Source organism: Natrix helvetica (assembly GCF_964273705.1).
Source record: "Natrix helvetica genome assembly, chromosome: 2".
NCBI lineage: Eukaryota > Metazoa > Chordata > Lepidosauria > Squamata > Natricidae > Natrix > Natrix helvetica.
This window is the reverse complement of record NC_138552.1, coordinates 174,643,723-174,663,119: the sequence shown is the minus strand read 5'-3', so window position 1 is coordinate 174,663,119 and position 19,397 is coordinate 174,643,723. Positions and strand designations below refer to the sequence as shown.

At 36.6% G+C, this 19,397-nt stretch overlaps 1 protein-coding gene across 1 annotated transcript in view; it reads right to left on the bottom strand.

The window, feature by feature from the left end:
• Positions 1–8,979: 8,979 nt before the first annotated feature.
• The window catches only part of ZNF292 (zinc finger protein 292), a 34,170-nt gene continuing 23,752 nt past the window's right edge, over positions 8,980–19,397 (bottom strand). The window contains exons 7-8 of the mRNA XM_081941028.1: positions 18,728–18,869; positions 8,980–16,991 (exon numbers count right to left, since the gene is read on the bottom strand). Coding sequence (XP_081797154.1) covers positions 9,873–16,991; positions 18,728–18,869 — 7,261 coding nt within the window. The 3' untranslated portion in view covers positions 8,980–9,872. The remainder of the gene's footprint in view (positions 16,992–18,727; positions 18,870–19,397) is intronic.

The window sequence follows — 19,397 nt, the reverse complement described above, 5'->3', positions numbered from 1 at the left end:
GTCTCATTATTTTAACCAACATGTTCCATATTTTGTTTTTTCCACATATGTGTAAGGTTCATGAAATTTGCATCTCTTGGAATCTCCTTCTAAGGCAGGGGTATCAAACTCGTGGCCCACGGCCCGGATGCATCACACACTTGCTACACTCATGCCTGGTTTACTGAAGGGGAAAAAAGTAATGATACCATGTGACGTCGCCGTGACAATGCGAGTTTGACACCCCTGTTCTAAGGGATTCATAAGCATTGATTTTCTGATACAGATAATGCTAACTTAACTGTTGATATTTTGCTGCAGTTCTTTCAAAACATCTGTTTTCATTCTTGATTTTTTTTTCAACCAAAGGGATAGTAATTTAACTTTCCTCATTCTGGCAACTATCAGAAATCCAAGCTGACAAGGCCAAAAGGAATCACTGGAGTTGCAGGAAAATTGCTGTATTCTATTAAGATAAGCCTCCTTTAGATCATCATGTCGTGAAAAATTGTGCCTAATGATGGAAACCTTATTTTTTCACCCTTTTTTTTCAACATGCAACATTTTAGTTGCTTAAAGACATTTGATTGTATTTAATTTTCACTTAGTTTTCCTGCTGCAGTTATTTATTTCTTCTGTGCATTATTAGCTGTGTATAATTTCAAAGTACTGTGTAAAATGTGTGTGCCTACTTTCCTGTCATGTTCTTGTAAGTTCTTCCCCCTATCATGGCTTTACTGGTCTCTGTGTATAATGTATTTATTTGTTATTTTTAAAGGCCACCCAACTTCAAAGTGACTTTGGGTTTACATTTTAAAAGAGTAGAAAAACAAAGATAAAATGCTCATATATGTCCAGAAAAGATAAGCTATAAAAAACATACCAGACAGGAATTCAGCAGTCACTCTATCCCACCAAGGATCAGGAAAAACAGCCAAATTCTAAAAGATTTACAGTATGTGAAGATGGAAGCCACATAGATCTCATATAAACCATATGGTGTTCCACTGGGCAAATGCCAGAACTTAAAAGGCAATTTTGGGGCTCTCAATAGATAGCGCTGTTTAATTGGTAGGTGAAACACATCAATTCTGCCCACTCTTAATGGACAGGCATAAACCTGCTTTTGTAGGTGATAAGCAGCATCTTGAAATGTACTGATGTTTATTGGCAACTAGTGCAGCTTGCAGGATAGTGATATCATGCAGAAAGACTGAGACAGGCCAATTATTGCTTGTTTTACTGAATTCTGGACCAGCTAACTTCCATGTAGTCTTCAAGAGCAGCCCCACATAAAGCATAATACAGTAGTTCAACTATGAGGTTATTAGTCTGGAGACCCTCCTGATCCAATAATGGGTGCAATTAGTATTAAATCATACCAATATATGAGGGATAAAGACGATGAAATGGAGGCCTAATCACATTATACTGGAAAAGTATTCTTAGTAGTTCAACAACATCTGGAAGGGACAAGATTCCCCCTTCCAAGAATTAAAAAGATTAAGTTAAAATCCCAATCTTATGTCCTTACCAAGAAGACTATTTGGTGATTTCAAGGACACGTGGTTTGACAATTGTTATTGCCGAGTCGTCTTTTTTTGCTGACTTTCCAATATCATCTGGAGCCTAGGATTTTCCTGATGGTTTCCTCCAAGTCCTAATGAGTTCTGAACCCATGTAACTTTTCAAGATCAGCCATAATTGAGAAGGCGCTGCCAGTTATAACACCATAAGATTAATGTATATAGGTCTTAGTACATAAAGCAGCTTTGCACTTATGTCAGAATGAGCATGCCAGAATTCTAATTAGTAAATTTAAGGTGGACCAGAACTCTGAAATAAGAACTGTATAACTAACTGTAACTTTGGAGCTGGACATCTTGGAAAGCTGGGAATTTGAAGAACGTGAAATTATAAAAAATATGCATAAATCATTAAAATCAACCCTAAATAGAATTCTGAACCCAGAGAAGCAGGTATTTAAAGAAGAAGGCAAAGAAGAAGGGAGGGGGGGAGATAATGAAGGGGCAGAAATGATGGGAAATAAAAAACAGACAAAAAACTCCATTGGGCTTGGCAGTGGTATAGGGAAAATTGTAAAAGGGGGATATGTCCCAACAAAAGGGAATAAAAAGCAGATAAAAGATGTCTCGGAGGTTGACAGTGGCATAAGGAAAATTGAAGTAGGAGGCTATGCCCCAACAAAGAGAAATATACTTCTTGACTGTGGCTTGGGGAAAATTGAAGAGGGTGGACATGTCAAAACAAAGAAAAGGGAGAAGGCAGGAACAGAGAAGTGGGACAAAAGACTTACTAGGAAAAAAATCAGACAACTAAAAATTGTTATATGGGAAAATATAAAGCTAAGATAAGGGGTTTATTCCTAAATATGACAATAAAATGGAGTTGCTAACTGATTGAATATGATAATGGAAAGATAACTAAATAAAAGTTAAAATATATGAATATGGACAAATGTGAAACTGATATGGGGAGATTGTAAAGCAGAGGTTTGTGATTCACTTTTATACATGATAATTAAACTGAGTTGCTAATTGATAGAATATGACAATAGAAGGACAACTAAGCATGGGTTAAAATATATGAAACAGAGACATATATAAAACTTTTAAGATGATGAACAAAGTGAGATGTGTACCGCTTGTTATTCTATTTAGTAGATTAAGGGAATTGTAATGAACATTGAACAGTAAGGATTGCCATTTATAGACAATTAAGGATAACCTAATCCAAGATATGAAAAAATGGAGAGAGAACATGAAATATACTTACAATGGGAAACTATTGAGATTTAAAGACAGAATCACAAATTGGGGGCGTGTAAGGATGTATAATTATATAAATATAATGATGAGAATAGCTGGGAATTGTAACCAGGTCTACATCTTAACAAAATTAGGCTGGGGGGGGGGATTTAAATGCACAATGACTATATATGTATCCTTTTTTGTTCTATTTTTTTAAAAAAGGAGGAAGATATAGGTTAAAATTAAATATGTATATTGAAAAGGAATTATAAATACCATCAACATAAAATGGAGCTCGCTCAGAAGCTGAAATACACCAAGTAAATGAGATTAAGAGTGTAAAGTAGAGGAGAGAGGTAAGGGAAGAAGAGAGGGATAGGAGAGAGGGCATGGGGGAAGAGGAGGAGAGAAAGGCGGAGTGGAAAGGGGAGAGAGGAGGAGAGAGGAAGGGGAAGTAGAGAAGGATGTCAGAAGGAAGAAAGGAGGTAGGGAGGGGGAGGAGAGAGGGAGAGGAAAGTGATGGATAAGATACAAATATAGTGTATGGAGAGCAGAAGAGCCAATAATTGTTTTTGAGAGTTGGTGGTAAGATGAATTGATGTAAACATTTAATAATACAATGCGATGTTGGCTATGTAATAGTATACATGTGATTATATGTTATGAAAATTTAAAAAATGAAAAACTTTATATATAAAAGAATTCTAATTAGTATTATAATTCTCACATGCACTGGGTTGTTCAAAAGAAGGGGAGGGCATTTCGGCAATTGCCATTAATAGCACTTTGCAGTTTGACATGATCTAAAGCACGTTACTATGGAATATGAGGTTGAGCTGCAAGTAAATGACATATCCAAGGACACATCAACCAATGGTGGAAAAAACAGTTCTTCTAATGCTATGATAAATGTCAAGGACCAGAAGAAAATATTACTTTTTCAATACTGTTCTGGCTAAAACATTAAATTCAATTTCATTGTTGTTATATAAGACAGAAATACAAAGTTCTCATGACATGTCCTTCACAGAAATTAATCTAATACACACAGAGCTTTAATTAGTTAAACAATCTGTTAATGCTAGGTTTTCCCAACTTTTTCGGTTGCATTTACAGTTTGCTACATTTACATCAATTTAATCTTTTGTTGAAACAAATATTGCATGTTAAACAGTGTACTTTTATGCCAGAAGTGTTGCATCTAGTTGTTGAACAAATCAACACCAACACATGCCAATAGATTTCCTCTTCCCTCTAAACAGACTTGGAATTACTTCAGTGATTGAAGTAGCTAATGAATTGACTCCTTCCTTCCTTTCCTTGCAGTTCATTTGAATAATGAACTCCCAACATTTGAGGCTGCATAACATGGAATTAGCCCAAAATTTCAACCTTGCTCTTCACTGTAATTCTGCAGGATACTATTTAATGCAGGTGTGTCAAACTGGCAGCCCACAGGCTAGATGCATCACACGTAGGCCACACCCACCCCAGCTCTGCGAAGGGAAAAAAAGTCACAAAACATCATGTGACGGCAATGTGATGCTGCAAGTTTGGCACCCATTATTTAAACAACACATAATTCCCCATTTTTGGGGAGAAAGCAGGGTTGTAGATTTTTTTAAAAAAAACCTAGCAGAATAATCATTCTGTTCACAGAAGACTTGGATACAACTCAAACTCACAAATCTCATGTATTAAAATAAGTATTCCTAAACTACTTCCTCCTCAAATACCCTCCCCTTAAAATTTTGTTAAGTGGCAACTGAGGTCAGGTATATGCCATCCAAGAAGCTTGACTCATGGAATGGGTTTAGAAACTATAATTATCTAATCAACTAATTAGGTCTCCCAGCCACCCAAGTTTCTGTGAAAGTAGTTAAACTTGAAGAGAATTGTTTAGGCCACTAATGGCGAACCTTCACGATTCATTCATTCTTTCCTGGATCAACTCTACATTCCATTGTAGTATTTAAGTAGTGCACAGCATTATTGCTAGGTTTACTGCCCTGTCATTTTTTTGTTTGAAAGTTATTAGAATGTTGTAAATCTTTAATGGGGTATGTGTTTTAATTTAAAAGTAAAAGAGCCATTTGAAGCTGCTTTGCAAGGCAGAGGATCCTCCTCTCCTTTATGTTTCTGTTGAACTCAATCACTAGAGTACACTCTGATTTTATCTTAATTTCAAAAAGGCTGTAATTCTCAGATGATCTACCTAAATAAACTTATGCTCATATTATCCATTTGCAGGACTAAGACTAAGTCCAAGTAGTTATTTCAGCCGTTAACTTGTGCCAGTTTTTAATGCTTCAAATGCAGCTTGATATGGCATTTTGGAGAAGTTAAAAATCTGGGGTTTTTAAAAGCTTTTTTATTGGTTCCCATTAAAGGCTACAGATTTTGACATCTTTCTAATGGATCGAAAAGAATTGTTTTGTGTGGTTTTCTCAATCAATAGCTACTCCACTCTGCACATCTTGTGTGATCTTTATTACAACAATGTTGCTACAGACACAGCTCTGGAACTCTAGATGGAGGAAAGGAAGAAGCTTGGGGGGGGGGGGGGAAGAGTACACAAAGTATCCTTTCTCCTTGTAAGGCACTCAGTGGAACTGCAATCATGCAAATTTAGAAAAATGGCCACGTTTTATACTTTAATTTTTGTTTAGTCCCCTTATCTTTTAAAGCCATGGTGCTCTTCACTTTGTTGAAAATAGTTTAATAGCAATGTATCTCAAATTAGTGATCCCTCCACATGCCAATTTGTTACTGTAACAATTTACTTTTTTCTAACCCACTGTTATCCTGATCAATTTAGGAAACAGGTTGTAAAAAACCTTTGGAATTGTAGTAGTTTCCTTTTCTGCTATTCCATAATTCCTCCTTTCTTGTAGAACTCTGAATTCTTCCAAAATTACAATATGAAAGCATCCCAAATAATCCAAATATGCCCCCAAATATGGGAGGGAGCTCACTACTCCCCCTTTCTGTCCTTCGGCTCATTACAGAAGACCATCCAGGCAGAAAACCATATTTTTATTTTTAATGTTGCCTTTGCTATGTTTGTGTTGTATTTCTAGTCTCCCTTTATTTATTTATCAGCACAAATACAACATATATATATATATGTTGCAAAAGGCTCTCTTTTAAAAATTGCTTAGAAAATGCACCTTATTTCTATAGGGAGATAGTGAGGGCAGGTCACTTCATCCTGAAGATCTGTATTCATTCTCCAAACTTATTTATCATACCTATTGAAAATTGTTCATCACAGCTTTCAAACTGAATTATCTTTACAGACCTGTCAGCTTTCTTCTTTTATCTCAAGTACAAAATCACTGATTTAAACTCTCAAAATCTGATTCAAATTATCCAAGCTTTTTATCTACATAAATTCAGACCATCAGAGAGTTTGTATACTATCTAGAGCAGGGCTGTCAAACTCCCGACCTGCGGGCCAGATGCGTCATGCGCTGGCCATGCTCATGCCCAGTTTAGCGAAGGGGGGGGGGAGAGTCCCAATAGGTCATGTCACACCACCATGATGTGAGTTTGACATCCCTGATCTACAGTAATGAGAAGCTTCCTTTGATTTTCTTTTGGGAAGGGGAAATGTGGGTTATACTCACTGAAAATATTGGTTATTCTGCTGCCAACCTGCAGGCTACTTCTCAAACAGGGGAAGAGAATTGTTTTTTCCTGTCTTGTCAACTTTGGAGCTGGGATAAATCAAATACAAGGCATTACTCTCCAGAGAATTAATGTTCCTGAAATAGGATGATTGAGCGTGGTTATTTGAGCCTCAAGTAAAGAGTGGGTTTGTTTGTTTCATCCATTTATTTGTTTTCGTCGCTGTCCATGGTATTTTCAGGAGCCTTCGCCAGCACCAAAGTTCAATTTCATTGTTATTGACCTAGATGATGTAAACTATTGGGGTGCAAGAGGATGAGGCATCTACTGATTGCCAATACAGCATTATTTACCTGTTCTTTCTGTTTAGTTTCCCTTCTAGAGTCCTGGTTAACATACTAAATGCTGTGAGAGTCTTCATGCTAAACATTAAGAGGGCTTTTTATTGAATAGCTGTAGACACTAGACAGAAAGCCTGCAATAAAATGCTGAATGTATAGTTCAAGACAGAGCTGTATATATATATATATTTAAAAGTATTATAAAATCACTAAATCTGACATTTGCACCACTACTGAAAGGGAAAAACGTTTCCAGGAAAATCAATATGCATTCACCTGTGGCACAAAAGCAAGCTTTGGCATTATCTATCCTCATCTATGATGCACAAAATGAAAAGGCTGATAATTAAGTGTGTGTGTAGGGAATGCACAACATATGAATCTTTAGAACAGGGGTGTCAAACTCAGGTTGTCATGGTGGAGTCACTGACGTATTAGGACTTTTTTCTCCTTGGCTAAACTGGTCTTGGCAAGCACGATGCATCCAGCGCATGGGCTGAGTATTTGACAGTCCTGCTTTAGAGGAATTCAAGTGTTAAGCATCCTCATGAAGCAATAAAAAGGAAGGCTTCACAACAACATAGCATTCTGTGGCTGGTTTATAGAGTGAAGTGAAATACCAGCGGATTTTGAAAAGAAGCAGTTTGCCAATATTTAGTGTTTACATTCAACTGCACAAATAAACAATGTTTAAAATATTTAAAAATGAAAACCTTGAAAGATAACATAGCCTCATTTTTCTTCCTTCAGGCTTTCATACTTATTTGATATTATATTACTTTTCTTATTTGCAGTGGACATGTATTTTTATATGAAAAGAAAATTGTACTAATTATATTCATATTCATACAAGAAAACAGAAAGAGCCCTCAGTCTGAACTGGAATGTTTACTGCTGCTATGCAGGAGTACAGAGTGCCAGCTTGTTAATAACGATTAAAGGTATTGTATCATAAACCAGGAGATTGAATTTTAGTCCTGGCCTAGGCATGAGGCAAGCTGGGTGACTTTGGACCAGTCCCTCTCTACCAGCCCCAAGAAGAAAGTAAAAGGCAAGCCATTTCTGCAAATTTTGCCAAGGAAATCAGGATTTAAAACTGACTCAAAGACAACAAAAAAAAGCATGAGTGGAATTAAATTTAGGAACATTTATGAGGCTTTCTTCTGTTCTGTAACACTGTGAACTAAAGTTTTTTCTACTAAGCATCAAGATCTGTGTAATTATTAAATAGTACATTAGTAGCCACAAATACTGTGTTTCCCCGAAAATATGACCTGTCCTGAAACTAAAGCCTTGCCACATTTTTTGCGCGGGCAAAAATATAAGCCCACGCCCGAAAATAAACCCCCTGAACAACCCCCCCCTCCGGCCAGCCAGAGCACCGGTCACCGACATAGCGGTATCCTGAAGGTACCAAGCCACAGGAGCTGGGGGCGGGGGGGGGGGGGGAGAAAGGCACTCAGATTGCTTGGCGCCTTCGGGATACCACTAGGTTGGGGAGTGGCGTTCTGCCTGGCTGGAAGGGGGAGTTGCCAGGCGGCTGCTCCCTTGCGAACTGGCTCCCGAAGAGCCAGGCACAGCCTCAGGGGCGAAGCAGCCATGGTGACCACGCTCACGAGCAACCGCCCGGCAAACCCCTTCTCCAGCCGGGCAGAGCACCATTCACTGACCTAAGGGATATCCCTAATGTGCCAAGCCGCGGGAGCTGGGGAGCGGCCAGAACGCCACGTGGCTTGTTGCCTTAGGGATACCCCCTAGGTCAGTGAATGGAGCTCTGCCTGGCTGGAGAAGGGGTTTGCTGGGCGGTTGCTCGTGAGCTTGGTCACCTCATGGCTGCTTCGCCCCAGAGGCTGTGCCCGGCTCTTCAGGAGCCAGTTCGCAAGGGAGCAGCTGCCCGGCAACCCCAAAACAATAAGCCCTCCCCTATAATAAGCCCAAGGCCATATTTTATAAGTAAAAAGAAAATAAGACCCTGTCATATTTTCGGGGAAACACAGTATCTCAATGGATATATAGTAGGAAAGAAATTTAGTTCCAGTTGCAACTGGGAGTAAAGAAGCTGTCTTGTCTCTTCTGAAGATCAACTATGAACATTTACGTTTTAATACTACCTTGAACACATATTGCAAATAAGTATTAAGGTGGTAAATTTCAAAATTCATTCTTTAGAAAGCACTGTCTACAAAGCAATGCTACAGAAGTTACTCTATACACCAATTAAAATTTCAAAAGGAAAAGGATTTTTGTAAGATAAAATGTAAAAAACAAGAAATGAAATGTGATTTTATTTAAGGCAATACTGGGCTACTTCACAAATCACCACCTCAAATATATACACTGCTCCACACTACTAATTTTCTAGCACATTCACGATGGATTGTTTAATACCAAATGGTGTTTAAATTTTCATTGCCAGCAAAGTATTTAAAATTTACATTTCCATCATTTTATGGAAGTGGAAGTTTTTGACTTGATTAAAAGCAACGCATATGCAGTTGTAGGAAAACTTTTTGAGTTAGCTACATATGAATACTATCCAATAATATTGGACACTTGCAGTTACAAATACAACTGTGTCAGTATGTATTTTAACCATTTAAATGTGATCTGATAACTTTTTCTCCTATACACACAGTTTAGGCAAAATAAATTGGATATGGTAAACTCACCTATTGTAATTTTTACTTCAAAAAGATTTAAGTTTAAAAGAACATTTTAAAAACTGGATCGCTTAGTTACAAATTAAAATTCTGAATATAAATGTGTCATTTAATATTTCAGACTTACAGACTGCCATTTGCAGCAAATGATTTACAATAATAAATATATACAAAAATGTATCTACAAATAAAAAGTACTGTTATATATGAGCAGTGACCCGGCAAAAGATACCACAGACAATACACAAATATTTCAGTCATGGAAAAGGACAAATTTTGATAAAAAATTGAGGTTTTGTTCAATTATTTACAAAACTGAAACAATGATTCTGTTCCAAGTCCCATAGGGATAAAAAATAAATTTACATGACAACTGTCATGAACTTGCTAGGTTAAATCACTTCAAAAAAAGAAAAACAAAAACAAAAAACACTTTAAGAAATAGCATCATGCTCAATGGCTTCCTACTCAAGCCTGCTCATATTACCTGATTATTTTGTAACCTCTAGTTTCGCTTCCCAATGTCCATCAAGTCTTATTAGACTGACAATAGGTTTCATTTCCTGAAGCTGCTTCAATACACGTTCAGTGCAATCTTTAAAAGTCTTATCTAAAACTATTTTTACAGTACCACTACACTGAAATTGTGATGGATTAGCAAACTGTACACGAGTTTCACTTTCTGAACATGATCGTGTTCTCACAACAGAGTTCTTTTCATTAGACTTTCTTGAGTTAGAATGAGAACGTTTCCTGGTTCCACAATTATTATAACCCCCCCTTTCCGTGTTTTTCTTCTGCTTCACGGCAGATTCTTCAAGGAACTTGAGGAAAGATACTTCAAATCCCATGGGCTTAAATGAACTCCAATCAAAAGTCGAAGACTGCTCTTCAACAGTTTGAATAGCAACAGCACTTTCTTGTTCTCTATGCACACTGCTTAATTCCACAGCCAAGATTTCTTCCTGCTTTTCAACTTTTCTCTTTTTACTTTTGGGTATATTTTTTTCTTTGTTTACTCTTTTAAAATTACTTATGCTTTGCTTTTCTGAAAGAGAAGAACTAGTTTCCTGACAGTCATTATTTACACCAGAAGAGGCCTTTACGTGGTTTTCTGAACTTGCTAGATCCTCATTAATAAGTTTGGTAATAAACAGTTCTGCAAGCTCATCCACTTCATCCTTCTCAGTCTTTTCTGGTTCTTTTGGCATCATCAGTGGAGACAGTCTCAAGTCCTCACAAGTGTCTGGCAAGGGTGGCTGCACTTCTTTTACATCACAAACCTTGTCCTCAGTTGCTTCATTTTGCGAGAAAACCTCTTTTCCTGAAGGTTTTGCATGCTTATTTGAGAAAATTAGGATGTCCCGATGTTGTAAAGTAAATGCTTTAGATAATTTATGACATTTATAGTGCCGGATTACATTATTCTCACTTGTAACAACTGATGAACAACCTTTTATCATACATGGATATTGTATAATAAATTTGTTCCTGCATTCAGATAAAGCATCATCTTTTGCCTTTACTGAATAAATATACTTTCCACATTTTAAAGAATATGTTTGATTTTCATCCATTTGCCCTAGTTGGAAGTTTCTGTCTTCTACACTTATTGCTTTTCTTCGCTTGGCTCTAAATGATATTCTGTTTCCATTTCTTCCTGTCCTGTATTTTAATCCTTTGTATTTAATTTTCATGATTTTCTCCTGATTAGCTTTAATTGATATATTTTCCTGACCTGGCGTTAGGAATCGCCTAGGTCTTATTAAATGATCTTTATGCCTATCATTATGTTTATTAAAAATGTGCCTTAGAAGATTAGATCTTGTTGCATAAATACGATCGCAACCTTCACAATCACATTTATACATGCAATCTTCTGTTCTGCTCTGCTTTATTTTTATGTCATGATCTGCCTCAAGGTGAGTAATATAATTAACATATGTTGTAAATGATGATTTACATTCAGATTGATCACAGAGGAATCTTCCAACATCCAAGCATGACTTCATACTACCAATTTCTTCAGGAGTCATCTCATGAAGTTTCATATAGTGCTGAATAAGACTAGTAACTTCTTGAAATATCCTAGAGCAATGTCTTACTTCACATCTGAATTCTTTCACAGTTTCAATCGCATCACTCTCTTCTTCCTTACCAGCCTCTTCTTCTTTACTTGGTTCACTTTCTTCTTCTGCCTCCAAAGAGAATAATGGTAGGTCAGATTTATGAACAGCTTGATAGTGCAGAATCAAATTCTGTTGTATTGTAAAAGCTGCAAAACAACCTTGATGCACACACTTGTAAGGCCTATAAGGATTGTAACTAGTGGGCAATTCCAAAGGCTTGGGAATTGGCTTTTTGTTCTTTTTTTCTTCTTCTTTCCTATGCCTTCTGATCTTACGTAATTTGGGCTGCACTTGATTATTATTAAGTATGGATATATTATGAATTTCCAGAGAAACTGGAACTATTTGGGAGGGTTTTTCTAATTTTAAAGATTTATCAGAAGTATTTTCTGGTATTGCTGCTTCTGGTATCAATCTTTCTGGAACCTTCATAGATTCCATGACTGGTTCTTCCTTAAGATCAAGCTCCTTAGTTAAGTGCGACTCTCGTTTACTTTCTATTAACAAATGTGGCATGTTTCTTACTTCATTAGGTCTTGGTAACACATTTAGGGTTTTGCTTTGGGATCGTCGTCCGTAAGGCCTCTTTAGCTTTAATTTTACCATTTCCTCTGTTGTAAAATGATGTACCAGCTGGCAGTGCGCCCGGAGGTTAGAATTTCTTGTAAATGTTTTGGGACAGTTAGCAACCACACATTTAAATGGAGCATACTTTAACTGGTGTTTCTTAATTTCAAGAATCATTTCTGCAGTGTACTGATGTATTTTGCTATAGTGTTTAAATAATGCATCCTTTGTCATGGCACTATAATTACAACCTGGAGCCTGGCACGTAAATGGCTTATGAACTTTTTCAACAAACATTGGATGTGTTTCTGAAGCTGTCTGGACAAGAGATGTGGTCTCAGGTGTTACACCAGGAATAAGGACTTGTGGCATTAATGTATTTGCTGGAAGACAATGAGTTATATTATCTAGTACTTGATTTGATGTTTCACTTTCTAAATTCAGCTTTCTCAAGCCTTCTAAAATTTCCATAAGTTGAATATCATCTTTATGAGAGGCTTCAGGCTCATGACTTTTAGCAGGGGTGATATTCTGTGTATGTGCTATACATTGAGTAGAATTAGGTTTAGGAGGTTGTGCGGGGTTTTCAAAAACACATTGAGCAGTATTATTTTGTGGGCGCCGTATTGCTTCAATGGATATCTCTTGATTTTCACTTTTAACTTCTATCTTCTGAGAATTCATAGCTGTTTTAATTATTTCAAGAGTTTTCTCAAAGTTCTGAACAATGTTATCATTTGAAACCTCAAAATTGGACTTCTCTGGAATGCAACATTCGAGAGTAACCTGAGAATCACCATTTTCATTTTTCAATGGCAAGGGAACAATTTCTACATGATTTTCTTCACCTGATTTTAAGTTTTCTTTGATATCTCCTGTTAATCCACTGTTAACATCACTTAATTTCTTTGTAAAATTTTCCACTAATCCTTGAGTTTCACTATTTGCTATTATAGTTGACCGAAAATTTTCTGTTGTTGCTTGCATATTCTCTTCAACATTTCTAGTGATAAGACCTGCTAAATCATTAACTACCAACTTTTGTGAAATGTGAGGTACAACCAATGGGACAGGTGTTTTCTTCTTTTTCTTTGAACCACTATTCTCTTTTTTAGTCAAACTGCATACTTCTGAATTTTTGATGCTACTTATGACTGAAACACGTGGAAGATTGTTTCCCAAATTATGCATTGTGGCAGCCGAATTAGGAACCAGATGGGGGCACAAACCATTTTCAATAGTCTTAAGTATTAAATCATCTGAAAACACAGGTAAACTGTTGCAGTCTTCTGATGAAATTTTGGTGTTAAGTGTTCTGTTTTGGTCTGTGAGCAAGGTAGATGGGTTGCAACTTGTTGGTAATGAAGGTGATATGCCTGGATTTGGTAAAACTGTTGCATTTATTTGTGTGGTACCAGTAACACAGTTGGTAGTAATTATATGTGATAATGTATCTGCAGAATCAAAAGTGCTTGGAATTCCTGCAGTTTCCAAAGCTTGTTTGATAATTTCATTTCCTTCCTCATTTTCATTTGGATTAAAACTTGTCATATTTGTCCGTGGAAACAAATTCTGCAAAATGGCAGTTGGCCGATTTTCATTAGCAAGCAGCTGTAGAAATGATGGTTCCTTAAAACACGCATCTGGATTGTAAGTTGACTCCTGTTGCTGTTGTAAGCTTAAAGCATTTGAAGAAAGAATCATGCTTGCAAGTAGGGAGGATTGTCCATTAAGCTGTAGAACTTCAGGGGAAATTTCAGATTCATCCAAAGGTTTGCAATAGGATCGTTTAGACAGATGACCACCAAGAGATCTAGGATTAGAAAAAACCCTGTAACATCTACTGCAAATAAATTTGCCATCCCTGATAATTGCTGGCCATTTTGCCCGCTTATTATGCTTTGGCTTTTTGTCTTTTCCATCTGTACCACGCCTACGATCCCTTTTTGTTTTTTCTGATACAGGAGGCTGTGGAGGGGTTTCACCGAAGTTACTTTCGTTATTTATTTGTGAAGGAAAGAGTATGTCAACACTTTCTTCTTTTGAAAAAGAATTTGTATTTCCTTCTAGTTGGGAGGAAAAATGATTGGCATTCTCCATTTGTGAGAAGACGGAACTCGGACTATTGTGAGCTGGGGAAGGAAAAAGAGAAATGAGCCCATTTTCTGCTGGTAAAGGAAGAAAAGGATCAGAACCACTGTCGATATTCAGAGGCATAACTGGCTTTTCTAAATCATCCATCTGTGAAGGTAAAGTTGCACTCGACATACTTGCCAATTGAGAGTTTAAAGCGTTTTCTGATTCATTTTTAATATGAGAAGAGAGACCAACATTTTCCACTATTGGTAATAATGAGTTAGTTGTATTTTCCAAGCGTGTTGGAAAAAGGACATTTGACAGTTGCTGCAGCTGACTTGTACAAGTAGGATTTAAGGTGGTTTTGGTTTGTTGAGGAAAAGCATCACTAGCAGGAATAGGTACTTGCGATGGTAAAAAATAAACTGGTTTGTTATCATTTGGCAGGTTTTGCAAACTTATTTTTTTACTCTTCTTATTCTTCCACTGCATTTTAAATTCAGCATATTGATCAGGATGTGCTGTCTTCATATGCTTTCCAATGCTCTGAGAAGAATTGTAGATTCGTGTACATCCTTCAACCTGGCAAGTAAACCTCTGAACAGGAGCTGCCAATGGCACAATGGGTAAAAAGGTAGTGCCTGCAATGTTCTGGGTAGAAGCATGTGGAACTTCTAAATTCTTCAGAGGCTGATTATAGAGATTAACAGCTGGCCTAACATTCTCTTCAAGCTGAGACTTTGGAGAAAACAAATTCTGACACTCTAACTGATTTTGCGTGCTGAAGGACATATGGCTACTCTCTTTTTCTTGACTTTTTGTTGCAAGAGCATCAGATTCAAGCTTGGCTGAGTTCATGGAAATGGTTTGAGACTCACCAACACAACCATCCTCCTTCCCTTCATGGAAAACAGACAGGTCACGGCAAGTATCTTCAACTGTTGAGCAAAACGGATGGATGACGGAGGCACCAACATCTATAGCAGTATTTACAGCAGGTAGTTTTCCTTTTTTTGCCATGTTCTCTCGAATTTTTTGGCCTAGAAGAGGTATCAAAACATTGCTGGCTGGACCTAATGATTCTGTCCTTGCTGCAGTAGTCAAATGTTGTTCCGTACTATGAACGGAGATTGAATTAGGCTGCTCCAGTACATTGGTTGATAGTTTTGTACTTTCAGATTCAAGTAATTCATCATGGATCTCATCTGTGACATAATTTTCTACTTTGGCACAGTTATTTACCTTACTGTCAGGTGGTAGCATGAGCGTCTCTTCTGGATGGACTTCTTCAGTATTTTCATTATTTTCTAAACTTTGAGAACAGTTATCATCACCATCACCATCTAATATTTTTTCAGATTTAGTGTGATCTTTAATATGCTTCTCTAATTCATTCTGTGAGTGATAAACTTTCCCACAACCTGCAAGTTTGCAGGTGAAAGTATTATAGTGCTGAGCTTCATGATCATAAAGCAAATATGCTTCTGAAAATACTCTCCCACATTTGGGAAACATGCATCTTGCCCTAAAGACTGGGTGTTCTTTTCTGTGACTCAAAAGTTCAGCATAACTGTTAAAGCTAGCCTTACACTTAATCTGTATACAAATATAAGGTTTGATACCACAGTGCATTTGTAAATGATCATTAAGATGAGTAACACTTACAAAATGTCGTCTACAGTACTGGCAAATTACTTTTTTGCTCTGCATTTCAAGAAAGCGTTTAGCCTCTTCATTATCTTTGTGACTTTTTACGTGGGCAATCAAATTCTTGAAGTATTTAAAGCCTTTTTTACACAAGGTAACAGGGCAAGTAAACTCATTGACAGGCAATGGCTTTGGAGCTGGAATTGCTTCTGGAATGTAAGGTTTGTCTTTGTCATAATTTTCATCATCTGAGCCATCGTTGTCATTAAAAACAATGAAGTCTGCTGCATAAAGACTGTTCTTTTTTATGTGCCGTTGTTCTTGCTTTACTAAGGTATTGTTCTTTTTGTTTATACCAGTGGTTGCTGTCTTGGGTGGCCTTCCTAATTTTCTCAGTGGTTTCATTGCAGCAAGTCTTTCTTTACTGGATTTCTTAACATGTAGTGTTACATGAGGAACAAAGGTTTCTTTAGAATTAAAATTTTGTGCACATATGGGACAACTATAAATCCCATCCTTGTAGTGTTTCTGTGCATGCCTGACTATTCTATGTCCAAGAAATTCCTTATCACACAGCACACAATATTGCATGTATGCTTGCCAGTTCCGAAACCTAGCAGATATGAACCCCCTCTCCCTTAATTTTTTAATTTCCCTGTTTTTCTGTTTCCTATCTCTAATGCCTCTGAGCAAGTTTGTAGCTTCATCAAAACATTCAGAAAGTCCATTTGCTGAAGTGTCTTTGTTCTCATCTTGACAGTCCTCTACCTTTTCATGCATTTCACTGTCATTCAATTCATCTATTGAAGATACAATTGATGCCTCTTCTCCCATCAATGCTAGACACTGACGTTTTAGCATTTTCCAGTCCCAAAACTCTGGATCAAAAGGCCACTGAGTTTTTAATACAAGTAAAAGCTCACAGCGTAATGAATTTGGAATTGGAAGATTTTCTTCATCATATTTCTGGTCAGGCTGATTATATAACATTTCTACGGCATAATATGCATCCACAGTAGGTTCAAGAAGAAATTCACTTAGTTGGCAAGCACGTTTAACTTCTAAATCATCAGGCAATAGGCAAGATATTGTCTTGCAAATGGAAATTTTGACTTCTGTATTCTCACTAGCCTCCAAGCGTAATGCTTTCACACAAAGTTCAATACAAGTTGCAAGACCAGCAGCATCAATCTGTAGAGCAAAAAACAGATTATGTTGTAAATGTAATGCCCGTTCCTAAATATATAAATTCATGCATGCTTAGATTTTGATTAACTATAAGATTAGGAATTCCCAGTGTTAATTACCTCAAAAGTGCAAATGCTATTTTCAGATTTTCATTTATTTGGGATTCATACTCATTCTAAGAAATACCCTTAATTTTTATGTAAAACATTAACTTTGTTATTAGAAATATGGATTTCAGCAAGGTCTTTGGTTTATCAACAATATTCCATTTATGCAATGCATCACTACGAGGAAATGTCAGACTGAGATTGAGTCAGTGGTCAGTAATAATTAAGGTAAATTCCACTCTTGAAAACCTATTCATATCACAGGGTTGTTGTTATGGGGAAAATAGGAGGAAGAAGGCATGTCAGATATGTTTGCTGCCTTGAGTTATTTGTAAAAATAATAAAGGCAGGATACACATAAACAAATAGATAAATAAATCGTTTCCGGAGAAATGCAAGGAGAAATTTATGCAACAGAAGATTGCTACTGAAATATGCCCAATGGAATGGGAATACAACATTTAAGTCAGTGCTTCCCAAACTTGGGTAAATTATCTAAATTTGAGTAAAAATAGATTTTCTTTAGGCCCATTATCCATCACAATATTTAAATTGACTTAAAGATTACCATTTGTACTAAAATAGATTTGGAAATCTCTCAAATTATTCCTATTAAGATAAAATGATTGAAATTACCAATAGATAATTGATCATTGAAAGATCATTTAATGGTATAATTTTTATATCACAGATATGGTAAAGGTAAAGGTTCCCCTCGCACATATGTGCCAGTCTTTCACAACTCTAGGGGACGGTGCTCATCTCCATTTCAAAGTCGACGAGCCAGTGCTGTCCGAAAATGTCTCCATGGTCATGTGACTGGCATGATTAAACACCAAAAGACGCAAGGAATGCTGTTACCTTCCCACCAAAGGTGGTTCCTATTTTTCCACTTTCATTTTTACGTGTTTTCGAACTGCTAGGTTGGTAGAAGCTGGGACAAGTAATGGGAGCTCACTCCATTATGCGCCACTAGGGATTCAAATCACTGAACTGTCGACCTTTCTGATCAACAAGCTCAGTGTCTTAGCTGGTATCAATTATTATTTTTATTATTTATTATTAATTATGGTATCAATTATTATGGTCCTCAATTAAGACCATTCATTCAGCGACTATTCAGAGTTATAATGGAAACTATTCATGACCAGTTTGATAAGACTTTTTGATAAATAGTTTGAATAATGACAGAAAAGGTTTAGGCAGCATTGTAAAACAATATGAGGCATAACACTGACATTCCATCTCAGGGTCCATGGAGTTTACTTCCTGTAAAAAGTTGACAAGTACATTTTTCATCAAATAAATATTGGAATCTATGGATTGTGAAAGGAAAAAGTAATAAAGCAGCCACACAGAAGACAATGATCAAATTTGCTATTTCAACAAAAGATATATCTGAAGTTGTCCAAAGGTCCCTAGGAATATCTTCCATCTAATTGCTAAAATAATTTATTTTAAGAATTTTATCTTAACAGACATTAACACATTAAAAGAAACTAACATCTTCCTATCTGATAAGACCTTCTTATCTAACTTCACTTTGGATCTTAACATTCAATGTGATTTCAATTGGCAGATTTTATTTTAATTTCACACTGTGATAAAAATAATTATCTTACACATATTTACCTCAGAATTTATTATTTTAATCAGGAAGAAAATGTGATACACAGTCTTTGTTAACACAGATAGTTGACGGCATCTCTCCAAATATATTTGTGTAGAAGGTTCTACCCTTTGCTGTAGTTTACTCCAGAAAAGAGTCAGTTCCCTGAAAAAAGAATTTTATCAAAAAATTAACTGCATTAATACTGAAATAACACTGAACTAATTTTTAAATTGCTGAGTAGACAGCGGTACCAGAGGAATGCCACAGTACTATTACATGCTATTATTTATTACCATTAAATGCCACTTTTCAGAAAAATAAGTTAGTTCTTTAAAATCACATCCAACACACAGAATATCTAATGTCTATGGGATCCTTTGTCTGGTCACCAGTTTGGTAGTGGAGCCATCCATGTCTTGTATTAGGGGACTTTAACCTCCCTGCAGTTGGGCCATGCCTAATAAAGTCCAATTTAGGATCTCCATAGTAACAATAGACTTGTTCAAGGTAATCTTGGCTCCAACGTACATAGGCAATCAAGTCAGACCTTGTCGCTACCTCAAAATATTTATTATATAAGCTGAATATGAACAGCACTGTCTTTTCTCTGCCACTGTCAAATCACTTTCTGATCCAAATGCAACTGACTGCCACCATTTCATATGCGTGACTGAACATATTGTTCACCAG